At 34.6% G+C, this 22,369-nt stretch overlaps 1 protein-coding gene across 1 annotated transcript in view; it reads left to right on the plus strand.

Moving 5' to 3' along the window:
- Elk (Eag-like K[+] channel) overlaps positions 1 to 22,369 on the plus strand; it is a 1,103,641-nt gene that overhangs the window by 840,420 nt on the left and 240,852 nt on the right. Inside the window, exon 10 of the mRNA XM_075312997.1 lies at positions 3,101 to 3,280. Within this exon, the coding sequence (XP_075169112.1) occupies positions 3,101 to 3,280 (180 nt within the window). The remainder of the gene's footprint in view (positions 1 to 3,100; positions 3,281 to 22,369) is intronic.

Below are 22,369 nucleotides of genomic sequence, written 5' to 3' on the forward strand. Positions count from 1 at the left end.
TTGCATACATATTTTGTTAACCACTTAACTTATCACATATCCAACTACACACAATTATTCGTCAATTCATATAATCGGACATTTCTAACTCGAGATATAATTTGTTTAGTGAAAAAGATCGATAAACTAAAAATAACGGGATAACTCAAAAACTGTTCCTTAAAACAAATTTTCGATTTTTTTTTCGAATTCAGCAGATAAAAATACATAAGAAAAAACACATCTCATCAAAGGTACAGAAAAAAATTTATTTTGTAACTAGTGTAATGAATTAATATGAATAAATAATGAATATGTAAAGTGTTGGTGGACGAATGTTTCGCGAACACATTGATTTATTAATCCCACAAAAATACATAAGAAAATAATCCCGAATAATTTATGTGCGAAAAAGCGATATGAGCTTAAAGAATGGAAATTGGGACACTGGAAATTGGGAAAGCGAAAATTACTGTGCGAGGTATAGTGGCAGCCCGATATTTCACGCTCACTTAGACTATTCAGTCCAGTGGTGAACTTCTCACTTATCACTGAGGGCTGCCCCATTTTATGTTCGAGTCGAGTCCAAACTGCGTTCCACATTGCAGTGAAACCACTTAGAGAAGCTTTGAAACACTCATACATGTCACCAGCATCACTGAGGTGGAATAATCCACCGGTGAAAAACTTTTTGATGTTTGGTCGAAACTGGGATTGAATCCACCATTGCACCGCGGTGACTCCCTAATGTTAGCTTATTTGAGATGGTGGACGAAAACAAGCCATTGATGCGAAAGAAAAAAAAACGTTTGGAAAACGTGTACCGAAAACGTTTTTCTTTTGTTAGAGTTTTTTGAATTGCTTCGAAAAATTTGAACTTTTATCACCAAAAAAATTCGTTTGTTAGAAAATTTTTATTTTTTCAATAAAAAAAGTTATTTTTGAAACAACAACACAGTCCAATTCGTTTATATCAAACACTGTTCTTTTCTGACTTTAGGTCTTTAATAAGACACATTTTACAGTTCAAAATTTAATATACTACAATGTAATGTTGAACATTTTTTCGGAATCTTCCGAACATATCTGGAATATATGTAAACAAAAAAACAAAAACAAAAAAACCTTGGTCGAAGCAGGGATCGAACCCACGACCCTTGGCATGCAAGTTGGACGTAGCAACCACTGATCCACGGTGCCAAACTAAATGTTTGTTTCTGTTAAATAAACTTTGTTTATTCGGTTCATGGGCGCCGCAAGCTATGCTATATAAATATAACTTATATGGATATTTATCTATTGATGACCATAACAGGTACATAGCTCAGTGGTTAGTGTGTTGGCTTACAAAGTGCATGGTCCGCGGTTCGATTCTCCGTCCAGGCGAAAGGTAAAACAATTTTAAAAATTTATAAAATCTTATAATTTCTTCTACATTGTTGGTATTGCAGGAAAAGGTGTTAAGAACTAAAAAACTCGTGGATGTGAGAAAGATGTGACAGAAAATGCAATTAGCAAGAACACAATGTTTTTTTTAGTTTGTCTTTATGAAATTGTTTTTACATCCTGGAAAAGAATAAACGTTTATCACAAAAAGTATATACTTTTCTTCCAAATACACTTCCTTACAGCGAAAAGCAAATGAGAAACGAACTTTGTTTGTCTAAACTTTCGTTTAGGAGGAAAGAATTATTTTTTTGCGTGTAGTTCAGCCAGTTCATTTCAGTGATCCATTCAATTGCGATAGAGAATCCAAAAGATACACAGATAAAAATAAGTTTGAGAACCAATAACTTTTGTTGGAAAACCAATAACAAAATTTGTTAATTTTCCTGCAACAAACAAATTTGTACTTTTAATAACCATTATTACAAAAAAGTTGTTATCAATCGTTACCATCAGAAGGCAACAAATAATTTGTGTTCTCAATAACATAATTTGTAAGTAATTTGTTGAGCATCCAACAGTTCAAAATATTTGTTGTTGAACGTTACTTTTAATCCTCAACAAATATTTTTGAATTTGAACGAAAAAATTTGTATGTGGTTTGTTGCAGTCTATCAATGACCTGTAACAAATTTGTTGGTGTATTGACAAAAAAATAAATTGAAATTGACAGAATTATTGCAACAAAATTGCAAAATTGCCTTAACAACTTTGGAGATATTTTGTTAAGTACACACAGAGAATGAATATGACAAAATGCTATTTTTGGACGGGGAACATGTAACATTTTTTTGTCGAAAATCCTATACTCAGTTTTGTAAATGTATGACGATTTTAAATTTGAGTAGTCCAGGGTCTAGCAAGCATTTTGACAACTTTTTGGCCAGTGATATATATTCTAGTTAATTAGAATTGTAATAACTCTAATCCCGATATTAATACGGTTTTATTAATTATCTCATACAACAAACACATTTAACTACCAAATTTAAAAAATATAAATTTTTTACAGGCATTTATAAATGCTTTTCTGTATTCTCTGATGAATGAGCTCTTTGCTTGCTATCATACACGTGCATGTGCTCATACTCATTTTGTTCTAACGGTATTCTTCGCATACTTCTTTTACCTTTCGTACATATTTCAGGCGATGGACGCGTAACCAGTCTTGTATTTTTGTTTTTGTTTTCATATCGATAGCAGTCAACTAATTTCGCAACAAAACAATTTGTTGAAAATTCAGAATATTTCTATTATTTCCTCTGTCAAGCATCTACAAACACATTTCAACAACAAATGCCTCATATTCAATAGACAAATTTGTTGAGCATCAGCAGATTTTACATACAAATAAAGTTGTTAATATTTATTTGCAGTTATTTTTTTGTGTGTAGTAAAGGTAAAATGCTTTAGAATGTAAAGATGTTTGAAGGAGTGATTTGGAAACGTGTAATTACGTAGGATTTGTTTTGTGACAACTACTTATTCATAAAATATATTTTCCCTAAGAAATTTACATATATTAGAAAAGTAATGATAACAAAATACACATTTCAAAAATAATATTTATATGCGTTATGTTTTTTTAATGTATTAAATGTTCAATATTGTGTAAAAATTTAAGAATATATCTCTATACTCTAAAACTTACAATAACTTTTTCGCACGAATTCAGGTTGGATGCATTCACTTGCTGATCGTTTAAAAATTCCGACAACGAATATATCAAATGCAGAAGCTTATTCCACAGCATTGTATTTCACTTTTTCAAGTCTAACGTCAGTCGGTTTTGGCAACGTCTCCGCTAATACTACGGCCGAAAAGGTTTTCGCCATAATTATGATGCTAATCGGAGGTAAGTTAAATTTGTTTCCAATTTTATATTTTGCCAATTTTTCTCTTATAATTGTAAATAAAATAAATTTTCGAGCGCTAGGAAATTCCATAGATGACTTTTGATCTTCAGATAATGTAATCCTTTACTGAAGGCTGCTTTATTCGCTGGTTTTTCAATGTTTCCAGTAATTTTGTACAGAATATATTTTAGGTTGGCGATATCGACAAATTGTAGGTCACTGTTGTCCGATTTGCCCCTAGATTGATTATCGCAATGTGTCCGAACTTTTTAGCTGACCACAATAATAATTTACGTAGCCTCACTGACGCAAAAACAATTTGGCTAGAATATCTATAGGCAGTAAATTCATAGTGACATTAGTAGTAAGTGGTTTTAGTAAATGTAGCTGAGAGTTGAAGTGCCGCTAGAAATTGTACTACTGCATTGAACAGATGCATGTTTTTGGGTTCCGATTTCTGTAGCCTACATCATAAGATGGGGGTATATTGACTTTGTCATGCCGTTTATAACACATACACCCTCAAAAAAATCGCTTCTCTAACTAATGTCCCAAACATATTTTGCAGGAAGCACATATATTATTGGATATTGCCGAAACATTATTGTGTTTGTTTTATGTGAAAATATTATATGTTTGGAAGCATAGTGGCCACGAGCTGATGCAAACAAAACATAATTTAACATAAACATACATTTGTTGGCCACGTGGAGCAAACTTTAGTATGTCCGCCTTGCATGCAAAGGGTAACTTTTTTTTACATATATTCCCAAAAAATTACATTACATATTACTATATTAAATTTTTACAATGAAACTTCGAAATGTGGTTTATTAAAGATTTACACTCAGAAAAGAACAGTGATTGATATAAACGAAATGGACTGAGCTTTTGTATAAAATACTATTTTTATACCCACCACCATAGAATGGTTATGGGGGTATAATAAGTTTGTCATTCCGTTTGTAACACATCGAAATATCGATTTCCGGCTATATAAAGTATATATAGTCTTCATCAGGGAGAAATTCTAAGAAGATATAAGCATGTTCGTCTGGCCGTCTGTTGTAATCACCCGACAGTCTTCAATAATACGCTATCGTCCTGAAATTTGGCACAGATTCGACTTTTGTCTACACGCAGGCAAAGTTCGAAGAAGGGGTATATCGATCATGGTTTTGATATAGCTCCCACGTAAATCGATCCCCCTATTGGGGTCTTGGGCTTCTAGAAACCGTTGTTTTCATCCGATTTGTCTGAAATTGGAAATCTAGAGGTATTTTAATACCACAAATAGGTGTTTCGAAAATTGCATGTATCGGTGCATTAGGTATTAGGTAGGGTATTAGGGTTTCTAGACACCGCAATTTTTGTCCGATTTTCCGGAAATTTAAAATCTGGAGATATTTTTGGCGTACGCATAAGTACGCCGAATATGGTGTGTATTGGTTCGTGTTTTCGTACACACAGAAAACAAATCCGTATATACTTGTTTTAATATTCAAATAAATATAATATTTAGACTTAAGCATATCAAATTTTTGGCGAAGCCTTGTAACATGCCAAGCGCATAGCCAAAACAAATTAACACATAAAACACTTTTCCGAAACAACATACAAGCAGTTTTTGCTATCTTTTGATTCTGTCGCTATACTGTGTTGATATCTTTCGTCAACCCTCTCGCTTTCCATTTCTATTTTTTATACCCTAAACCACATAGTGGTCAGGGTATAATAAGTTTGATCGGCCAAAAAATGCGCCTACCAGAAATATTGATTTTAGACCCCATAAAATATATATCGACTCAGAATCACCTCCTGAGTCGATCTAGCGCTTGGTGTCCGTCCGTCCGTCTGTCCATTTATTTGTTGTTCACAGGATTCCGGTCGCAATTATTAACCGATTTTGATGAAATTTGGTACAGGGAGTTTTTTGGGCACAAGGACGAACGCTATTGAATTTGGAAGAAATCGGATCAAATTTAGATATAGCTCCCATATATATGTATCGCCCGATTTCGACAAATGGGGTCACGTTGCGCGCTTTTTCAAACGAAAACAAAAGGTAATCTTTTCCATCGTCCTTCAAGACTGCAAAATTTCATCCAAATCGGTTCAGATTTAGATATAGCTCTCATATATATGTATCGCCCGATTTTCCCAAATTTGGTCACAAAACCTTTATTTATCAACCGATCTTACTCAAAGTTGTCTATATAATCTTCTATAGCACTAACTGTATGTGCAAAAAATCATCGAAATCGGTTCAGATTTAGCTATAGCTCACATATATATGTACCGCCCGATTTTTCTAAATTTGGCCATAAAACCCTTATTTATCAACCGATCTTACCCAAATTTGGCTAAATGTAGTCTTCTATAGCACTAGCTATATGTGCAAAAAATCATCGAAATCGGTTCAGATTTAGACATAGCTCCCATATATATGTATAGCCCGATTTTCCCAAATTTGGCCATAGAACCCTTATTTATTAACCGATCTTACTAAAAGTTCGCTAGATACAGTCCTGTATAGTACTAACTATATGTGCAAAATTTCATCGAAATCGGTTCAGATGTAGATATAGCTCCCATATATGTATCACCCGATTTTGAAAAATTCGCCCCTAATAACTTTATGCTTGACCATACAGGCCTCATTTCTTAACTGATCTTACTCAAACCTTGCACAAGGTAACCTTTTGTGGTATTAATCAAACCCGCAAAATATTATGCAAATTGGTTCAGATTTAGATATAACTTCCATATATATGCATCGCTCGATTTTCCCAAATTTGGCCATAGAACTCTTATTTATTAACCAATGTTACTCAAATTTCAAATTTTGATGTACTAGCCGACCGTACTTATACATACTTGTAGCTCTTACATAAGAATATTGCTCGATTTTTACAAATTTGTATTTATTACCCACACTAATTTAATGATTTTCTCTTTTTTAATAATGGGCTCAATATTAGTGGCATACTAACTCCGTAGGCGCAATATCAACACAGCCAGTGTTGCTAGAAGTAGGGGAAATTCCCTATATGTAGGGTTTTTCTAATATTTAGCGTCTTGTAGGGACGTAGGGCCACAATGTAGGACATTTTCACTCAACACAATTTGTAATAATTTTTACATTTTGGTGGCTCTAGAGGAGGAAATTAGAAGCCGGAAAGGCTTGATCTTTAACAATGTGTGGTAAACTTATCCCTGTAGAAAATTTTGTCAACATTTTATTTCTATAGAACATTTTGTCAAAATTGTATTTCTACAGAAATTTTTTTTAAATATTATTTCTATAAAAAATTTTCTCAAAATTTTATTTCTGTGGAATTTTTTCTCAAAATTTTATTTCTATAGAATTTATTTTCAAAATTTTATATCTATAGAAAAATTTCTCACAAAAATTTGTTTATAGAAACTTTTCCAAAATTTTATTTTTATAGAGATTTAACAAAAAAGATTACTAATTTGGCTAGAATTTTACCAACTGTGGCAACCGTGGTGGTAATACAAATTTATATTCTAAGTTATATATGGTGCATATTCATATTTTAAGATAATAAAGAACTTAACCATTTTTGTTTTGTAAAATCTTTTAAATTTAACGAAAAATATAGCAGGGAAAATTGTTTGGGAATGTATGGGAAAGTAGGGAAATTTTTTTTGTCCTAGTAGGGTAGACCGAACATTTTCGCTGGCAACATTGACTAAGAGCTATAGTCAGATTGACACAAAGCACCCATAGACATGTTTCCCTTAATTTTCTTAAATATGCAACTGCGGTTTATCTCCCAAACCTATATGTTACCCCACAAATGCTTATGATTACTAATTCTGTAATGGTGGTTTAGGGTATGATATAGTCGGCCCCGCCCGACTTTTTACTTTACTTACTTGTTTTTTCTCTATACTCTCTCTCTCTCTCTCTCTGTCGCTCTCTGAATAAAATATCACCACATATAATTGTTAACTCGAAATTTGTAAATTTGTATATGTTTACATTCACAAATATTATTTTTATGAAACATTCATGTCACAAACATAATATATTCTAACATATTAACATATGTGCCCAAACATTTAATGCTAGTTTAGGAACATTACATTTTTGCACTTAAATATGTTGTTAAAAAAATTCTGCCGAAACACATTTTGTTTATATCGGAACGTATGAAAAACATATTTTTCTAACAGAAATAGATGTATGTCAGGTTGGGGTGAAGTACAACAAGATTTTAAATCTTATAATCGAAAGTACCACCTTATCATATTCCAAATGTTTGTTACGAGCGAGTCTGATTTCGAAAATCCTTTTCTGATTTAAATTTAAAATAAAACAAGTCATTGGCATAAAAGTTGACGGCTAGTTCTCAAGTGGCGTGATTCTTTTACCCATTAAATTTTCGACTCGAACATAGTTTAGAAAAATATGCCATACAAGGCCACATAAAGTTTAAATGTCATACATATACAGTAAATGAAAAGGCTTTCATTTCACTATTCTGATTTATCGAGTAACGCGATGTTATTGTTACAGGGAGTACATTTTTCCCCGCCCATGACCCCCGTTGTGGGTACGCCTATGGTAATGTCAGTACTCGTAGTTATACATTACCCCTTCGATGGCACCTGTGTTGTCACTACATCTCCCTACCAACTGTCCTCTCTCCAATTAAAAGAGTTTAGGGTTTCATATTTAATCTCTTATTATTAAAACAAATTCATTTATATAATTACAAGAGGGGAAATCTTAAAACTATGTTGTAATTGTACTTACAAATACTCTTAAGATAAATTAAGCTAATAATGCTTTACAAAATTGATCAGATTTTTGTAATAGACGAAACAGCTGGCTTGTATGTTGATTGAAGAATAACAGCATAAATGGTTATAGTTGTTGATCTCGGGGATAATTTATTCTCTTCCATCGCGCAGATACATGGCATTGTTGATCTTTTTTTTTTGACATTACTTCTTTTAATTTTGTTAGCAATATTCTAGTATGTATCAATTATAGTTATTTCACTTATATTTATTAATTTTGTTTTTTTTTTCTTCTAGTCCAGATTTTCACATTATACCATCCTTCGTGAATTAGCATTAACAAATTACACAATGTGGTTATTAATATTTACATCGTCGTATGAACAAATAATATTTACATTTTTGTTCTTTTACTGTCCACGAAGACACAAATGGTTCTATTGACACCTCAATTTGTTTTATGGAAGTTATACCGTTCTTGAGGGTTTTTGAGAAACTGGATGGAAACAAAGTGGTATTCACTGATTACATATAATTTTCATTTCGTTCTTGTAAATATATTTTTTTATAAATTCTGCAAGCGAAAAATCAAATATATTTTTTTCATCTCCAAGTCACTTTATGTGAATATTTAATTTAGTTCAACTAAGATTTTCTGATCACACCACATTGTAAAAATAATATTGTTTTTTTGGATCGCGCAGATTTTCTTTATGTTGGTAAAGTAATACGGAAATCGCGACCGTTTTCTTTAAATTTATTTTCAGATTTCATCACGTTGACTGAAAAAAATTGAAACGATTCAACATCGTGATTATAATTGCATAACCTTTTTATCGATCTTGTTTTATATTTCACGCGACTCCGCTTTGCTTCACGACCTTTTGTTTCCAACTTTGCCTACGTGACTGACTGACCCGCGCATATGTCGACGATCAAACCTTAATATACAAAACTATTTCTAACGGTACTTTTCCAATTCATCAAGAGGGAAAAGAAATAATAATTAGCATGTACATGTACGAATAAGTGCGAATACAGAAGTATGCGTACGAAAAAACTGAATAAGAAAATGTTGGGAACAGTTAAGGGATACCATCCCTCATAACCCAAATGGTTGCTAGAATTAATTTACTGTGGGATTTTTAAAATCTCCTATGCCAAGTATAATTCAGAAGTAATGTTTGCAGAAAATCCCCAACAAAACTGCTTCGTTAAGAGAATGTAAATTGATTAACGAACAGGAAAAGGATTTTCACCCTCTTGTTGTTGCCAACGTGAGGCACGACCCACGACAAGCCGGGCAAAGAATAGCTTTATTATAATTTCTACTCTGTTTTGGCAAATCAGGAAATAGCATAGGACATCATCATTATCATGGTTTCAGATCGGAGGCATGAACCTTACCGACATATTTACCGCGAAGGTCTTCAATTTCATATAAAGATGATCCTACTTTTGCAAGTATACGGCATTTATCATACTTTGGGGTAAACTTGGCATTCAATCTCTTCTCAAACTTGCTTAGATTATGGGTCTTTCGGAAAACTTCCTGGCCAATTTTATAATCAACAGGCTTAACCCTAGTGTTATAGACCCTAGCCGCTTTCTCATGCGCTTTTCCCAAATTTCGTTCTATTTTCTCCCGAATATTAGACAATTTATCTACCCTCGTAACTACGGTGTCATCTCTTAGTAGGTTCAACTTATCCAATAGTGGGTACGTCGAGCCATGCATGCACATGTTTTGCCCAAACATGGCATAGTAGGGCGTACATTCGATCGAAGAATGAAAATCACTACGTAACACTGCCAGGATGCGGGGAATGCAAGAATCCCAGTCTAAATGATTGGGTTCATCTTTTAATAAAAACCGAATTTTGGAAATGATTTCACAGGCGTTAGCCTGCGGGGAGTAAAGACCAGTGCGCACATGATTAACACCATAAAGCTGTAAAAACTCTTGCATCTCTTTAGAAATGAATTGTTTAGCATTGTCCGAATGCAGAAATTGTGGGACCCCAAAGGTATTAAAAATTTGATTTTTAAGATAGTCAATAACGTTGATAGAGGTTGCAGATTTCATAGGCTGAAGGAATAAGAATTTTGTGAAATGGTCTAGAATTATAAACAATTGGGTGTTCCTTGCTCTCTATAACGGATAAGGGCCGAGAAAATCGCAATAAACTCTTTGCATCGGGCGTACCGTTGGGAAAGCCTCACCCACAGGTGGCCTTAATATACAGTTAGCAGGCTTAATTTCCTTGCAATCGTCGCATCCATCTACATATGCCTTAACGTCTCGCGCCATGGAAGGCCAATAATATTTTTGGCGTACACGAGTGAGGGTTTTCATGAACCCACCATGGCAGCATGCCTCGTGTCCAAGTACCACGGCTTTCCCGGTTAATGATTGTGGGAGCCATAGTCTCCAAAAACTATCTTCTCCTGATTCTACGCCAAGGCGGAACTTAACCCTCTTAAAAATCTTGTCCTCGGAAATGCGTACATCGGGTAGACGATCGCCATTTTCCATAACAGTCTTTCTCAAAAGATCATATTCGGGACATTCAAAATCTTTTGAGTTAAATTCAATCTCGGGAAATGAAGAGGCGAGCTCCAACGCGTCTACATCAAAACGGGATAAAGTGTCTGGGACAATATTTAGAGATCCCTTCCTATGTTCGATGCGGAAATCAAACCCCTGGAGTTTTAGGCTCCATCGGGCGAGTCTGTCATTCAAGTCTTTTTGGTTCATGAGCCATTTAAGACTTGAATGGTCCGTGATTATCCGGAATGGCAAACCTTCCACGTAAGGTCTAAATCGGTTAACGCATACTATGGCGGCGAGGCACTCCAGTTGGTAGAGTACTCCACCAACACCAACACGTGACGCATCACACTGGATAATGAATTCCCGCGAAAAATCGGGCTGTGCTAACACCGGGGCATTGCTAAGAGCGTCTTTCAGCTCCCTGAAGCTTGCAATTGCCTCTGGTGTGAGCTGGAATTCTACCCTACATGAACGCAGACAGTCTGTCACCGGTCCCGACATGTCTGCAAAATTGGTGATGAAATTGCGGTACCAGTTTGCCACGCCAATAAAGCGACGAATTTGGCGAGGGGTCTTCGGTAGAGTAAAATCCACTATAGCCGAAACCTTCTCTGGGTCAACTTTAAGACAGCCACTACCTATGCGATAACCAAGGTACTTAATTTCGGCCTGACAAAACTTGCTCTTAGACACATTGATCGTTAGACCGGCGGTCTTCAAGCATTGGGCCACTTCGCGTAGAAGTCTAAGGTGGTCAGAAAACGATGCGCTACATACCAATAAGTCGTCTAGGTAAATAAATACGTTTTCTCTCAGGCGAGATGGTATGCATTTATCCATCAGACGACTCATTGTCTGTGGACCATTACAGAGCCCGAACGGCATAACTCTATATTGGTAGAGCGGCCTACCGGGAACCGCAAAAGCCGTTTTTTCCTTGGAGGAATCCGTGAGCGGTATTTGAAAGAAGGCCTACCGGCAATACCGCTAATAAATTGGGTATCGCTGAGTCTGGACAATAATCCGTTGATGTGAGGAAGTGGGTACGAATCCTTCTTAGTTAACGCATTTAATTTTCGGGAATCCAAACACAGGCGAATCTTACCAGGTTTCCGCACATTTACTATGGGAAAACACCAGGGTGAATTGGATTCCTCGATTATACCCAACTTCAACAGGCGATCAAGTTCTTCATATACTTCCATTTGCCGCGGAGGAGATAGCGGATAATGTTTACACTTGATTGGAGCGGAATCCCCGGTATCTATATGATGACTTAAAATAGTTGTCTTGCCAAGACCAAGTTTTTCAAATGAGGGGAATTCGGCTGTCACAGAATCGAGTTCCAAAGCCTGTTCGGCAGATAGCCTGTGAAAACAAAACTCTTCTTTACGGTCAGATTCCTCCAGGTCCATGGACTCAATAGGGGGAATTATATTTGGAGCTATCGCAAATTTCTGCCAGAAATCTAATCCCAAATATATTTCCTGGCAAAGAGTAGGTACAATTTAAAAGTCGATATCCTTAGTTACGCCTTTATAAGTTACTGGTAACTTACATTGTCCTAAAACAGGATTTTTCGATACGTCAGCAGTAGAAATCGAAGATCTAAATGGCCTCAAAATTACAAAGTTGTTCTCGAGAAACTTTATGCCATTCTTCCCTAAGGCTGATACGCTCGCTCCAGAATCGAGTAGTCCTAAAAATTGTTTACCAAAAATTGAAACTTTTGCAAAAGGTCGTTCTTCCTCCCTTCCGCAAAAAACGGATGACTCAATCAAGCGACGGTACATTTTTCTTTTCTTATAGCGTTCACGACAATTTATTATCTTCCTAGAGCGGTTTCCAAGAGTCCGAGTTAAAATCGTCACGTCAGGGTTTAACAATTTATCATTAGTATATGGTATAGATTCGCCTCGCTGTGGAAGACTTATCTTTGACCTTGACTCAAACACGGGGTTTGCTGAGGAGAACGACATTCCCCGGTTACAATCTCGTTCCGCTTCCGGTTTCCCGGGTGAGGATTCTTACACTTGATGGTAGATACGTTGCGTTCCCCACATTTGTAGCAAAAAAGTGCTCGAGTCTCATCGGTACAATAAATGTAGGAATGTCCAAAAGATAGACAGTTCCAACATTTAATATGAGAATAATCTTGCTTGCGTTGCGAAAACTTAAATGCCTCTACCTGTGGATCGTCCTCGGTATCTGAGTCAAAAGCCTGAGCATCGGTCGCTTCCAGTTCGTGGACCTGACGATTCACTACCTTCGAGGGATATAAACTCTTGTTCTCCCTTAGTATCTTTTCAGTGTTTCTTGCCACCTCCCTAAGGGAGTGCAAATTCTCCGCATCAGAATTGAAAAGCATTAACTTTAACTCCGGAACAAAATTCTTCCTTATAATTGAAATAAGACGAGGCTCAGAAATCGGTACCCTCATTCTCGCATTCATTGTAATTATGACGGAATGAAAATCATCATATGTCTCGCGTAGATTCTGTTTCCTCGAGTTAATCTGATATAAAAGACCGTCATCGGACTCAAATGAGGAGAATTCCTTTAACAATGCCTTCTTTATAAGTTGATACGGAGGGTCATTATTAATCTCCACAAACTCCCAATACCATAATTCGGCCTTACCACTGAGGAATATATGAAAGTTATCCTCTAGCTGCTCTAAAGGGCATTGTGTCCTATCAACAAGGGTGTCTATTCTAAAAAGGAAGTCTGTCACATTACCCGTCCCATCGAAATTTATGTTCCATTTCTCTAAGTCGATTCTTCGTCCAGTCGATATCCTATGGACTGGATATGAATTAGTACCAGCGGGTGGTCTATCAGAATCGGCTGTATCTGATTGGTGAGTCGTAACTGGTGGTTGCGTTAGACCTGAAATAGTTTCCCTAATTGATCCTAATTCAGTCGCAAAATTTAACTGGTCTTTTCTTATGTCATTCAAAAGCTCTAACATATTAGTGGCGTTTGTCCTATCGCCAGATTGCTGGTCGTTACCTTCCATATTAGCTGTTAAAGACTGTGATGTTAAAATTTCGTCGAAACCAATCAAGGTGGTAGTTTGGCCTAAGGACTGATCCAAAATATTTATCTCGCTATTTATAGTAGTTCCTATCCCGTTCGGTGAGGATAATAAATTGTATCTCTCTTCCAAATCAACAGACCGAGCGTCACTAATCTCGTTACCCTGACTTGTAAATGGATTCACTAATAATGCACTAGAACTACACGGCGGCGAATGAATAACTTTCGGCCTTCCTATCGGCGGACTATTCAAATTTAATACTGATGGTCTTGTCGGCGTTTCTAATATTTTGCCGCGACCACGAGAATGATTTGTTTTACTCGGAGAAACTTTCCCGGAGCTACGCAAAAACATACTACTTAATGGAGTTCATTAAGTAAAGGATTCAACGCGCCAATGATATTGTTAAACTTTGAGCTAGAAAATTTTTATGCATGTAATCGGATAATCTTTAAACCAAAAGAAAATGATTTTTCAATATGTTGCCAAAATTTATTTTTAATTAATTAATTTATTATTTTTCCTCATGTAACCAAAAATATATTTACGGTATTATGGTAATGGAATGGAATGGAATGGAAAACCAAATAATTCACGAAGAAGATGGTAGATTCGAGAGGTATTATATGCCGTTTATAATTTTGAATAGTTTATGTATATATGGTTTTGATAATATCTTCTTTTAGAGTGAAATTTGAAAAACAAATATTAAAGAAAATGTTACCTTGTTATTGTTTTGTTTTGTTTTTCTTGTTTTCTTTGTTTTTGTGTTCTTAAGCACTCGCTATGAGGAGAGATTCCAGTTTCTTAGGAGTTGTTGTGACATCCCAGGATTTTATTAATAATTGAATACACAAAGCAAATTATCTAATAATCGTGTACCGGCTATATTCAATTACATGTACTATGTTCCAATAGATCAATTGACATGGACTATTGTCTATAGTTTTTTTTTTTTTTTTTAATTTTATTTTAAAAAAAATCAGAATAGTGAAACATTATTTACCAACAAATGTTATTCTTGCTAGGCCAATTGTGATATTCAATACCGTGAAATATCAAGGTTCTTTCCCAAATATTTAAGACTTTTGAATCTCACAAAAAGCTTATTCACTCGTCAAAATCGGAAATAGCATTGCTAATAAAACAGAAATTTCGCAAATTTAATGCTACTGACTAATGTATTTTCGAAAAATCAAAGTGAATGGGATGTACAAAAAAATAATTTGATATTAGTCTCAAAGCGGTGAACGCATGACAGTGTTTCTTGACACCAGTCCCGCATCCCTTCATTAAGATTTATATCTTAGCCATTTCCAATGTACGCATATTAGAATTGGTATGTATTTCCAATGCGTGATCATAAATATATTTGATTTGTTTGGCAATACTCGTTACAGAATATATAAACCAATTTCGAGTTGACTCTAGTATGAATCGTAGGACTGGAACTTTAAGGAGCAGCCCCACGTTGGGCGCCATCTATGTTACGAGCGAGTCTGATTTCGAAAATCCTTTTCTGTATTGTGATCAAATTTAAAATAAAAAAAGTTATTGGCATAAAAGTTGACGGCTAGTTCTCAAGTGGCGTGATTCTTTGACCCATTAAATTTTCGACTCGAACATAGTTTAGAAAAATATGCCATACAAGGCGACATAAAGTTTAAATGTCATACATATACAGTAAATGAAAAGGCTTTCATTTCACTATTCTGATTTATCGAGTAACGCGATGTTATTGTTACAGGGAGTACATTTTTCCCCGCCCATGACCCCCGTTGTGGGTACGCCTATGGTAATGTCAGTACTCGTAGTTATAGATGGCACCTGTGTTGTCACTACATCTCCCTACCAACTGTCCTCTCTCCAATTAAAAGAGTTTAGGGTTTCATATTTAATCTCTTATTATTAAAACAAATTCATTTATATAATTACAAGAGGGGAAATCTTAAAACTATGTTGTAATTGTACTTACAAATACTCTTAAGATAAATTAAGCTAATAATGCTTTACAAAATTGATCAGATTTTTGTAATAGACGAAACAGCTGGCTTGTATGTTGATTGAAGAATAACAGCATAAATGGTTATAGTTGTTGATCTCGGGGATAATTTATTCTCTTCCATCGCGCAGATACATGGCATTGTTGATCTTTTTTTTTTGACATTACTTCTTTTAATTTTGTTAGCAATATTCTAGTATGTATCAATTATAGTTATTTCACTTATATTTATTAATTTTGTTTTTTTTTTCTTCTAGTCCAGATTTTCACATTATACCATCCTTCGTGAATTAGCATTAACAAATTACACAATGTGGTTATTAATATTTACATCGTCGTATGAACAAATAATATTTACATTTTTGTTCTTTTACTGTCCACGAAGACACAAATGGTTCTATTGACACCTCAATTTGTTTTATGGAAGTTATACCGTTCTTGAGGGTTTTTGAGAAACTGGATGGAAACAAAGTGGTATTCACTGATTACATATAATTTTCATTTCGTTCTTGTAAATATATTTTTTTATAAATTCTGCAAGCGAAAAATCAAATATATTTTTTTCATCTCCAAGTCACTTTATGTGAATATTTAATTTAGTTCAACTAAGATTTTCTGATCACACCACATTGTAAAAATAATATTGTTTTTTTGGATCGCGCAGATTTTCTTTATGTTGGTAAAGTAATACGGAAATCGCGACCGTTTTCTTTAAATTTATTTTCAGATTTCATCACGTTGACTGAAAAAAATTGAAACGATTCAACATCGTGATTATAATTGCATAACCTTTTTATCGATCTTGTTTTATATTTCACGCGACTCCGCTTTGCTTCACGACCTTTTGTTTCCAACTTTGCCTACGTGACTGACTGACCCGCGCATATGTCGACGATCAAACCTTAATATACAAAACTATTTATAACGGTACTTCTCCAATTCATCAAGAGGGAAAAGAAATAATAATTAGCATGTATATGTACGAATAAGTGCGAATACAGAAGCATGCGTACGAAGAAACTGAATAAGAAAATGTTGGGAACAGTTAAGGGATACCATCCCTCATAACCCAAATGGTTGCTAGAATTAATTTACTGTAGGATTTTTAAAATCTCCTATGCCAAGTATAATTAGGAAGTAATGTTTGCAGAAAATCCCCAACATGTGATATGTAACAAACAAAATAAAAATATATAAATTGTATTTTGAACATATTAACATAATATAATAAATAAAGTATAAAAAGTGAAAAGTGTGTCAAAAGTATGTAAAAATAAAAATAACAAAATATATTTTTTTAAATATTTCAAAAGCTATATATGATTACTTCATTTTCATTTCATTTTCATTTTTTAATATTTAATAGATCGATATGCCTCTTATTGCCAAATATCGAATCCTGCTTTTATTTCATATGCTGGAAGAAGAGGTAAAACTAGCATATCTTGGCTTCATCGGTTGTTTTAATTGTTTTGGCTGAATCAGAATTTTTGACCATTTTTCTTCTCAGCGTACGACAGAAATGGAAAAGCGTCTAAAGTGTCACTACGAAGACCTATTTCGCTCGTGAAATAGGTCGATTTAAGCTCAAAGACATTTGAATATATATATTGAAACATGAAAATTCGGAAAATGCTAATAAAACGAACAAGATAATAAAACGAAAGTCACAAGAATGTGAGGATGAACTGAATTTAAAAAAGGAATCGCGCGCGCGATTTGGAGATATGAGATGATCGACGTGCTGCTGATGGGTACTTGAAAAAATCGAGCGCGCTCATCTCTTTCCAATTTTAATGTTTAGAACAAGATAATAAAATGAAACTTGTTTTAAAAAATAAAATGGAACTTATTTTAAAAAATTAATACAGTTATACTGACATGTCGTTCGTAACCTTCGTAAATATTAGTAATTTCTTGTACCCATAAGATAAAATGAAACGACCGAAAAAGGGACATCAATAAAATGATAGCATCTCCATCATCCATATTATTTATTAGTTCAGTTACTGGGGTGGAACACAAAGAGACTGTATGCATTAGCGTAGCAAGACAATTTTCCTAGCCCCCCTAGCTAAAACTTTATAGACTGAATTTATAGGTTCAACTAATGTTTTATTTCATAAAATTGAATAAAAAATAGACATCAAAATAGCTCGACAATCAATTTATAATAAATCAACTAAAAGTACCCTACGGGAAATTGGTGCAAATTGCCACTGACGGACCTATCACAGAACTGGTACCTGTGCTCCAGTTAGTTGCAATTTTCACATTTAGTGAAATAAAATTATCAGAATAACCTTTTGTTCGACATATTTCAAGTTTTTTTTTTTCATTTCGGGTTCGATTAGGAGCCCAAATTGAAAGAGATTTCTAAGAGTTTGTCCGAGACTGGTTCCTGAGGACCTCTTTATGGGTTGCTCCTGGTAAATTGTCCCAGGACGTGTCCTTTGGGATGAGTCCAAGACGCGTCCTAAAATGTAAGTTTACTCCGTCAATGTCAACCCCATGTTAAAGTGGACGGTCCCTTCCATACGTTTTGATCAGAACTGGGACCGGTCCATACACACCAGGGACTAGTCCTGTACCAGTTCTGTGGTTGATCCATTTCCCGTAGGGTAGTTCCACACTGTTCCCAGCAAAAAAATGGGAGTTCTAAAGGCACAACTATTTTAACTACACAGGAAGTTTTTTACTTCATTTTTTATATTTTAATGCGTAATTTTTTGTTTTCTTTTTTTAAATAGTTTAAAAAAAGAGTAAGAATAAATAAAATGGTACAAATTCTTCAAAGTTTGCCACAAAAATGCTAAAAGTCGATAATATTTGAAAAACGAATAAAAAGAATAAAAATTATTTATTTGGGAAAATATCACAAAATTTTTAATTCACATTCAAAGCACTGAATTAGGATCACACCTTAAGAAGTTATGCAAATTCATTGCAACGGTTGTTGAAACGGTGGACATTCGTTCTATGACAAGTTCATATTACATTCATCGCTTCTCCGCCAATTTTGTACAACTTCCAGACCCAAAAATAACATTTTCACTTCTTTTTTGGCGAAGTTTGCCACAAAAATGCTAAAAGTCGATAATATTTGAAAAACGAATAAAAAGAATAAAAATTATTTATTTGGGAAAATATCACAAAATTTTTAATTCACATTCAAAGCACTGAATTAGGATCACACCTTAAGAAGTTATGCAAATTCATTGCAACGGTTGTTGAAACGGTGGACATTCGTTCTATGACAAGTTCATATTACATTCATCGCTTCTCCGCCAATTTTGTACAACTTCCAGACCCAAAAATAACATTTTCACTTCTTTTTTGGCGACGCTTTTTTGCAGCATTATTAAGGTATTAATTTATGAAAGAATAAGTTCAACCACAGCTTTATTTCATAAATATCAGACTTCTACCACAACCCAAGTAATTCGATTGTGCATGAAAGTCTTTAGTGGAACTTTGTGCGTTGTACGAGTATATACTTGTTTAATTTTTATAAAAATGTAAAATCGTAAATAGGTTTTCAAATTCTGGGGGGGGCTACAATTTTTCTGGGGGGTCTAAGCCCCCTCCCCAGAGGCCTTCCTACGCTTATGACTGTATGCGAAATCGACTTCCATAATAGTGGTTGGCACATTCAATATTCACTCATATGTTCCGATTTGGCAAATAGTGCTATGAGTTCTTGGGGACTTTGTGGAGCGTTTGGCACCATTTTCTCCTTAATTGAATTTTCTTATATACTAGTTACGGCATTTTGAATTAAATACCATACGTATTTAGTTAACCAAAATTGGGGATCAAAACTACTTCATTTAGGACAGTTTTTGATTTGTATTCCGACATTAATTTTCCCCATAAAATATTGAGCGTTTTGACACCCTATTTTTTGGGACATATGACCGCGATGAGGGAGGGCATAAAGCCCAAACTAAAATTGTGACCGCCCCAAAGGAGGTCATAAAGCCCAAAAATCATTTTGGGCGATATGTCCGTTGGGGGATATGTCCGGTCGCCCAGCACATGTTATATGATCTGTCCATGGTAGTTTCGAATTAAATAGTATACCAAGATTCCTATGGGCCTCAACATATTCGATTGCAGTTTTGTCAATATATAGTCTGTTACGGATCACAATGTTTTCAATAGTTTTATTTCTGGATATGACAAGATATTTTATTTTTGACGAATTTAGTTTCAATCCATTATGTTGGGCCCAATTTTGAATTCTATTCAAATATTTTGGATACATGTAGCGATATCTGACACCTTATACTACAGCATACATCTACATCGTCTGCATACATGTGTACGTTACAAGTAAGTGGGAAATCAGCTAAAATCATTGATGTACATGCTGAAAAGGTTTAGATAGCAATATGTTGTGATTTGCCGAAGCACTTAATACGTTATCATGTTATCATCGAACCGTGCCCGCTTGTTTTCAACAACTTCAGTAAAAGCTGTGATGCAATTTCTTCTCTTCCTAAATCCAGATTGATATTCGCTAATAAATTATGATCATCCATATGTTGGGATATCTGCTTGTCCATTATACGCTCCAAAACTTTCGAGAGGAAAGGTAGGATGGCAGTTGGTCGATAGCCGTTATTAGATTTTAGAATTGGAATAATTTTTACGATTTTCCAAACTTTTGGAAATGTGGATTTGGTAAGACTAATATTGAAAATATGTGTAAAACAAGACAGAAGCTTCGGCAATAATAGTTTTATGAATTTTGGACTAACTTCATCAGTACCAGTTGCATTTGATTTAATTGCTTGGAAACTCTTCAATAAATAATACGAATCGACACAATGAAATGAAAAACTATAATCTGGTGGCGCTATACTCACCCCAGCATATATGTCAGTCAGTGGCTGCGCAGTATTGATTCGAGCAAAATCCTCATTTATTTTATTAATATTTACAGTACTGCTAATATTAATATTTTTCATACCAATTCCAATATTTTTTATTACTTTCCATTTTGATTTGCTGAACTTGTTAACATAATAATTTGATTTGGCATAATGCTTTTCGTCACAGTTTTTCTTGCAGATTTGTATAACTCATATAGTTCATTTGTTTTAAATCGTTTCTTCCTTTCAAAGGCAGCATCCCTACAAGCAATTTGATGTTTGATTTCATTGTTGAACCAAGGTGGTTGCTTACGCTTGATAACTATAGGTCTTTGCGGTACACAGACATAAAAAAATAACATAAATTTTCCTGTAAAAATGTTAGTTGGTCATCGACATCGAGAAGGTCGTAAATGTGGTCCCATTGAACAACATCAATCAATTGGTTCAAGTTGAGTCTAATCAAGACGTTTAAAATCGCGATAGGTAGCATGAGTATCCACGTTGTCAATGTAACATATGTGTCGTTAGTTAGAAACAATAGGTCATGTTTGGAAAAAGCTGGTGCACAGAGTTGGTCATACATCATAACTTTTGATCTCTGATTGACAAAGATAACGTCTAATAGTCTAGCGTTTGTACAAGTGAAAAGTGTGGGATTTGAAGTGTTAACTGGGAGTAAGCCAAGTGTTTACATGGCAGTTGATAGTAAACTGGAATCCAGTAAGTTGCTATTGAAATCGCCGACTATGATGACGTAATTGTAACTCAGAGAAATGTATTCGATTTCCTGCATTATCGAATCAAGAGGAATGCGATCATTGGGTCTGTACACACAAGCTATAAGAAGTTTGACATTGGAATGAGTGACTAATTCAGCAAAAATATAGACAACTTGGGAGCCATTTTCAGATCTTAGTTTTATGTTACAATTCAGGCCATTTCTTACATAAAGGGCAATACCACCAGCATTAGAGAGTCTATCATGTTGATAAAGAGTATACCCATCTAGCCCATATAGAGTATCATTTATCTGAGGATGAAACCAGGTTTCGGAAACGCAAATTACGTCGACGTACGAGTTTATGAATAAATGCCGACATTCATCCATCTTGTTGTTTAAGCTTTGGGCCTTTATATGCGTGATTTTAAGCCCGTATTTTTGCTTGGTTAATACTCTCAGTGTTGTTCCCAGACTGTCTTTGGAACTTAAATTTGTTAGGCTATACATTAATTTTACTAACAGCAATGCTAAGTACAAAACAATATGTGCAACAGTTTGTGTTATATTTGATATAAATTGATATATACACTGTAAGAAGAATATGTTTTTCATATGATCCGATATAAACAAAATGTGTTTCGGGCACAATTTTTAAACACAATATATTTAAGTGCAAACATGTAATGTTCCTAAACTAACACTAAATGTTTGGGACACATATGTTAATATGTTAGATTATATTATGTTTGGGGCATGAATGTTTCATAAAAATAATATGTGTGAATGTAAACATATATAAATTAACAAATTTCGAGTAAACATATATATGTTGTGATATTTTATTCAGAGAGCGACAGAAATAGAATATAATAGAGATGGAAACCTGGAGGGTTGACGAAATATATCAACATAACAAAGCGATGGAATGAAAAGAGAACAATTTCTGTGAAACCGCTTGTATGTTGTTTCGGAAAACTGTTTTATGATAAGGCCAAAAATTTGATATGCTTAAGTCTAAATGTTTTTTAATTTGAATATTAGAATGAGTATCGGGAGTAAAGAAAATAAACAGTCGCAACCAAGAGAATAGACATTTGAAAAAAAAACAGGATGTGTTT

Source organism: Haematobia irritans, chromosome 5 (genome assembly GCF_050003625.1).
Source record: "Haematobia irritans isolate KBUSLIRL chromosome 5, ASM5000362v1, whole genome shotgun sequence".
In the NCBI taxonomy this organism is placed as follows: Eukaryota; Metazoa; Arthropoda; class Insecta; order Diptera; family Muscidae; genus Haematobia; species Haematobia irritans.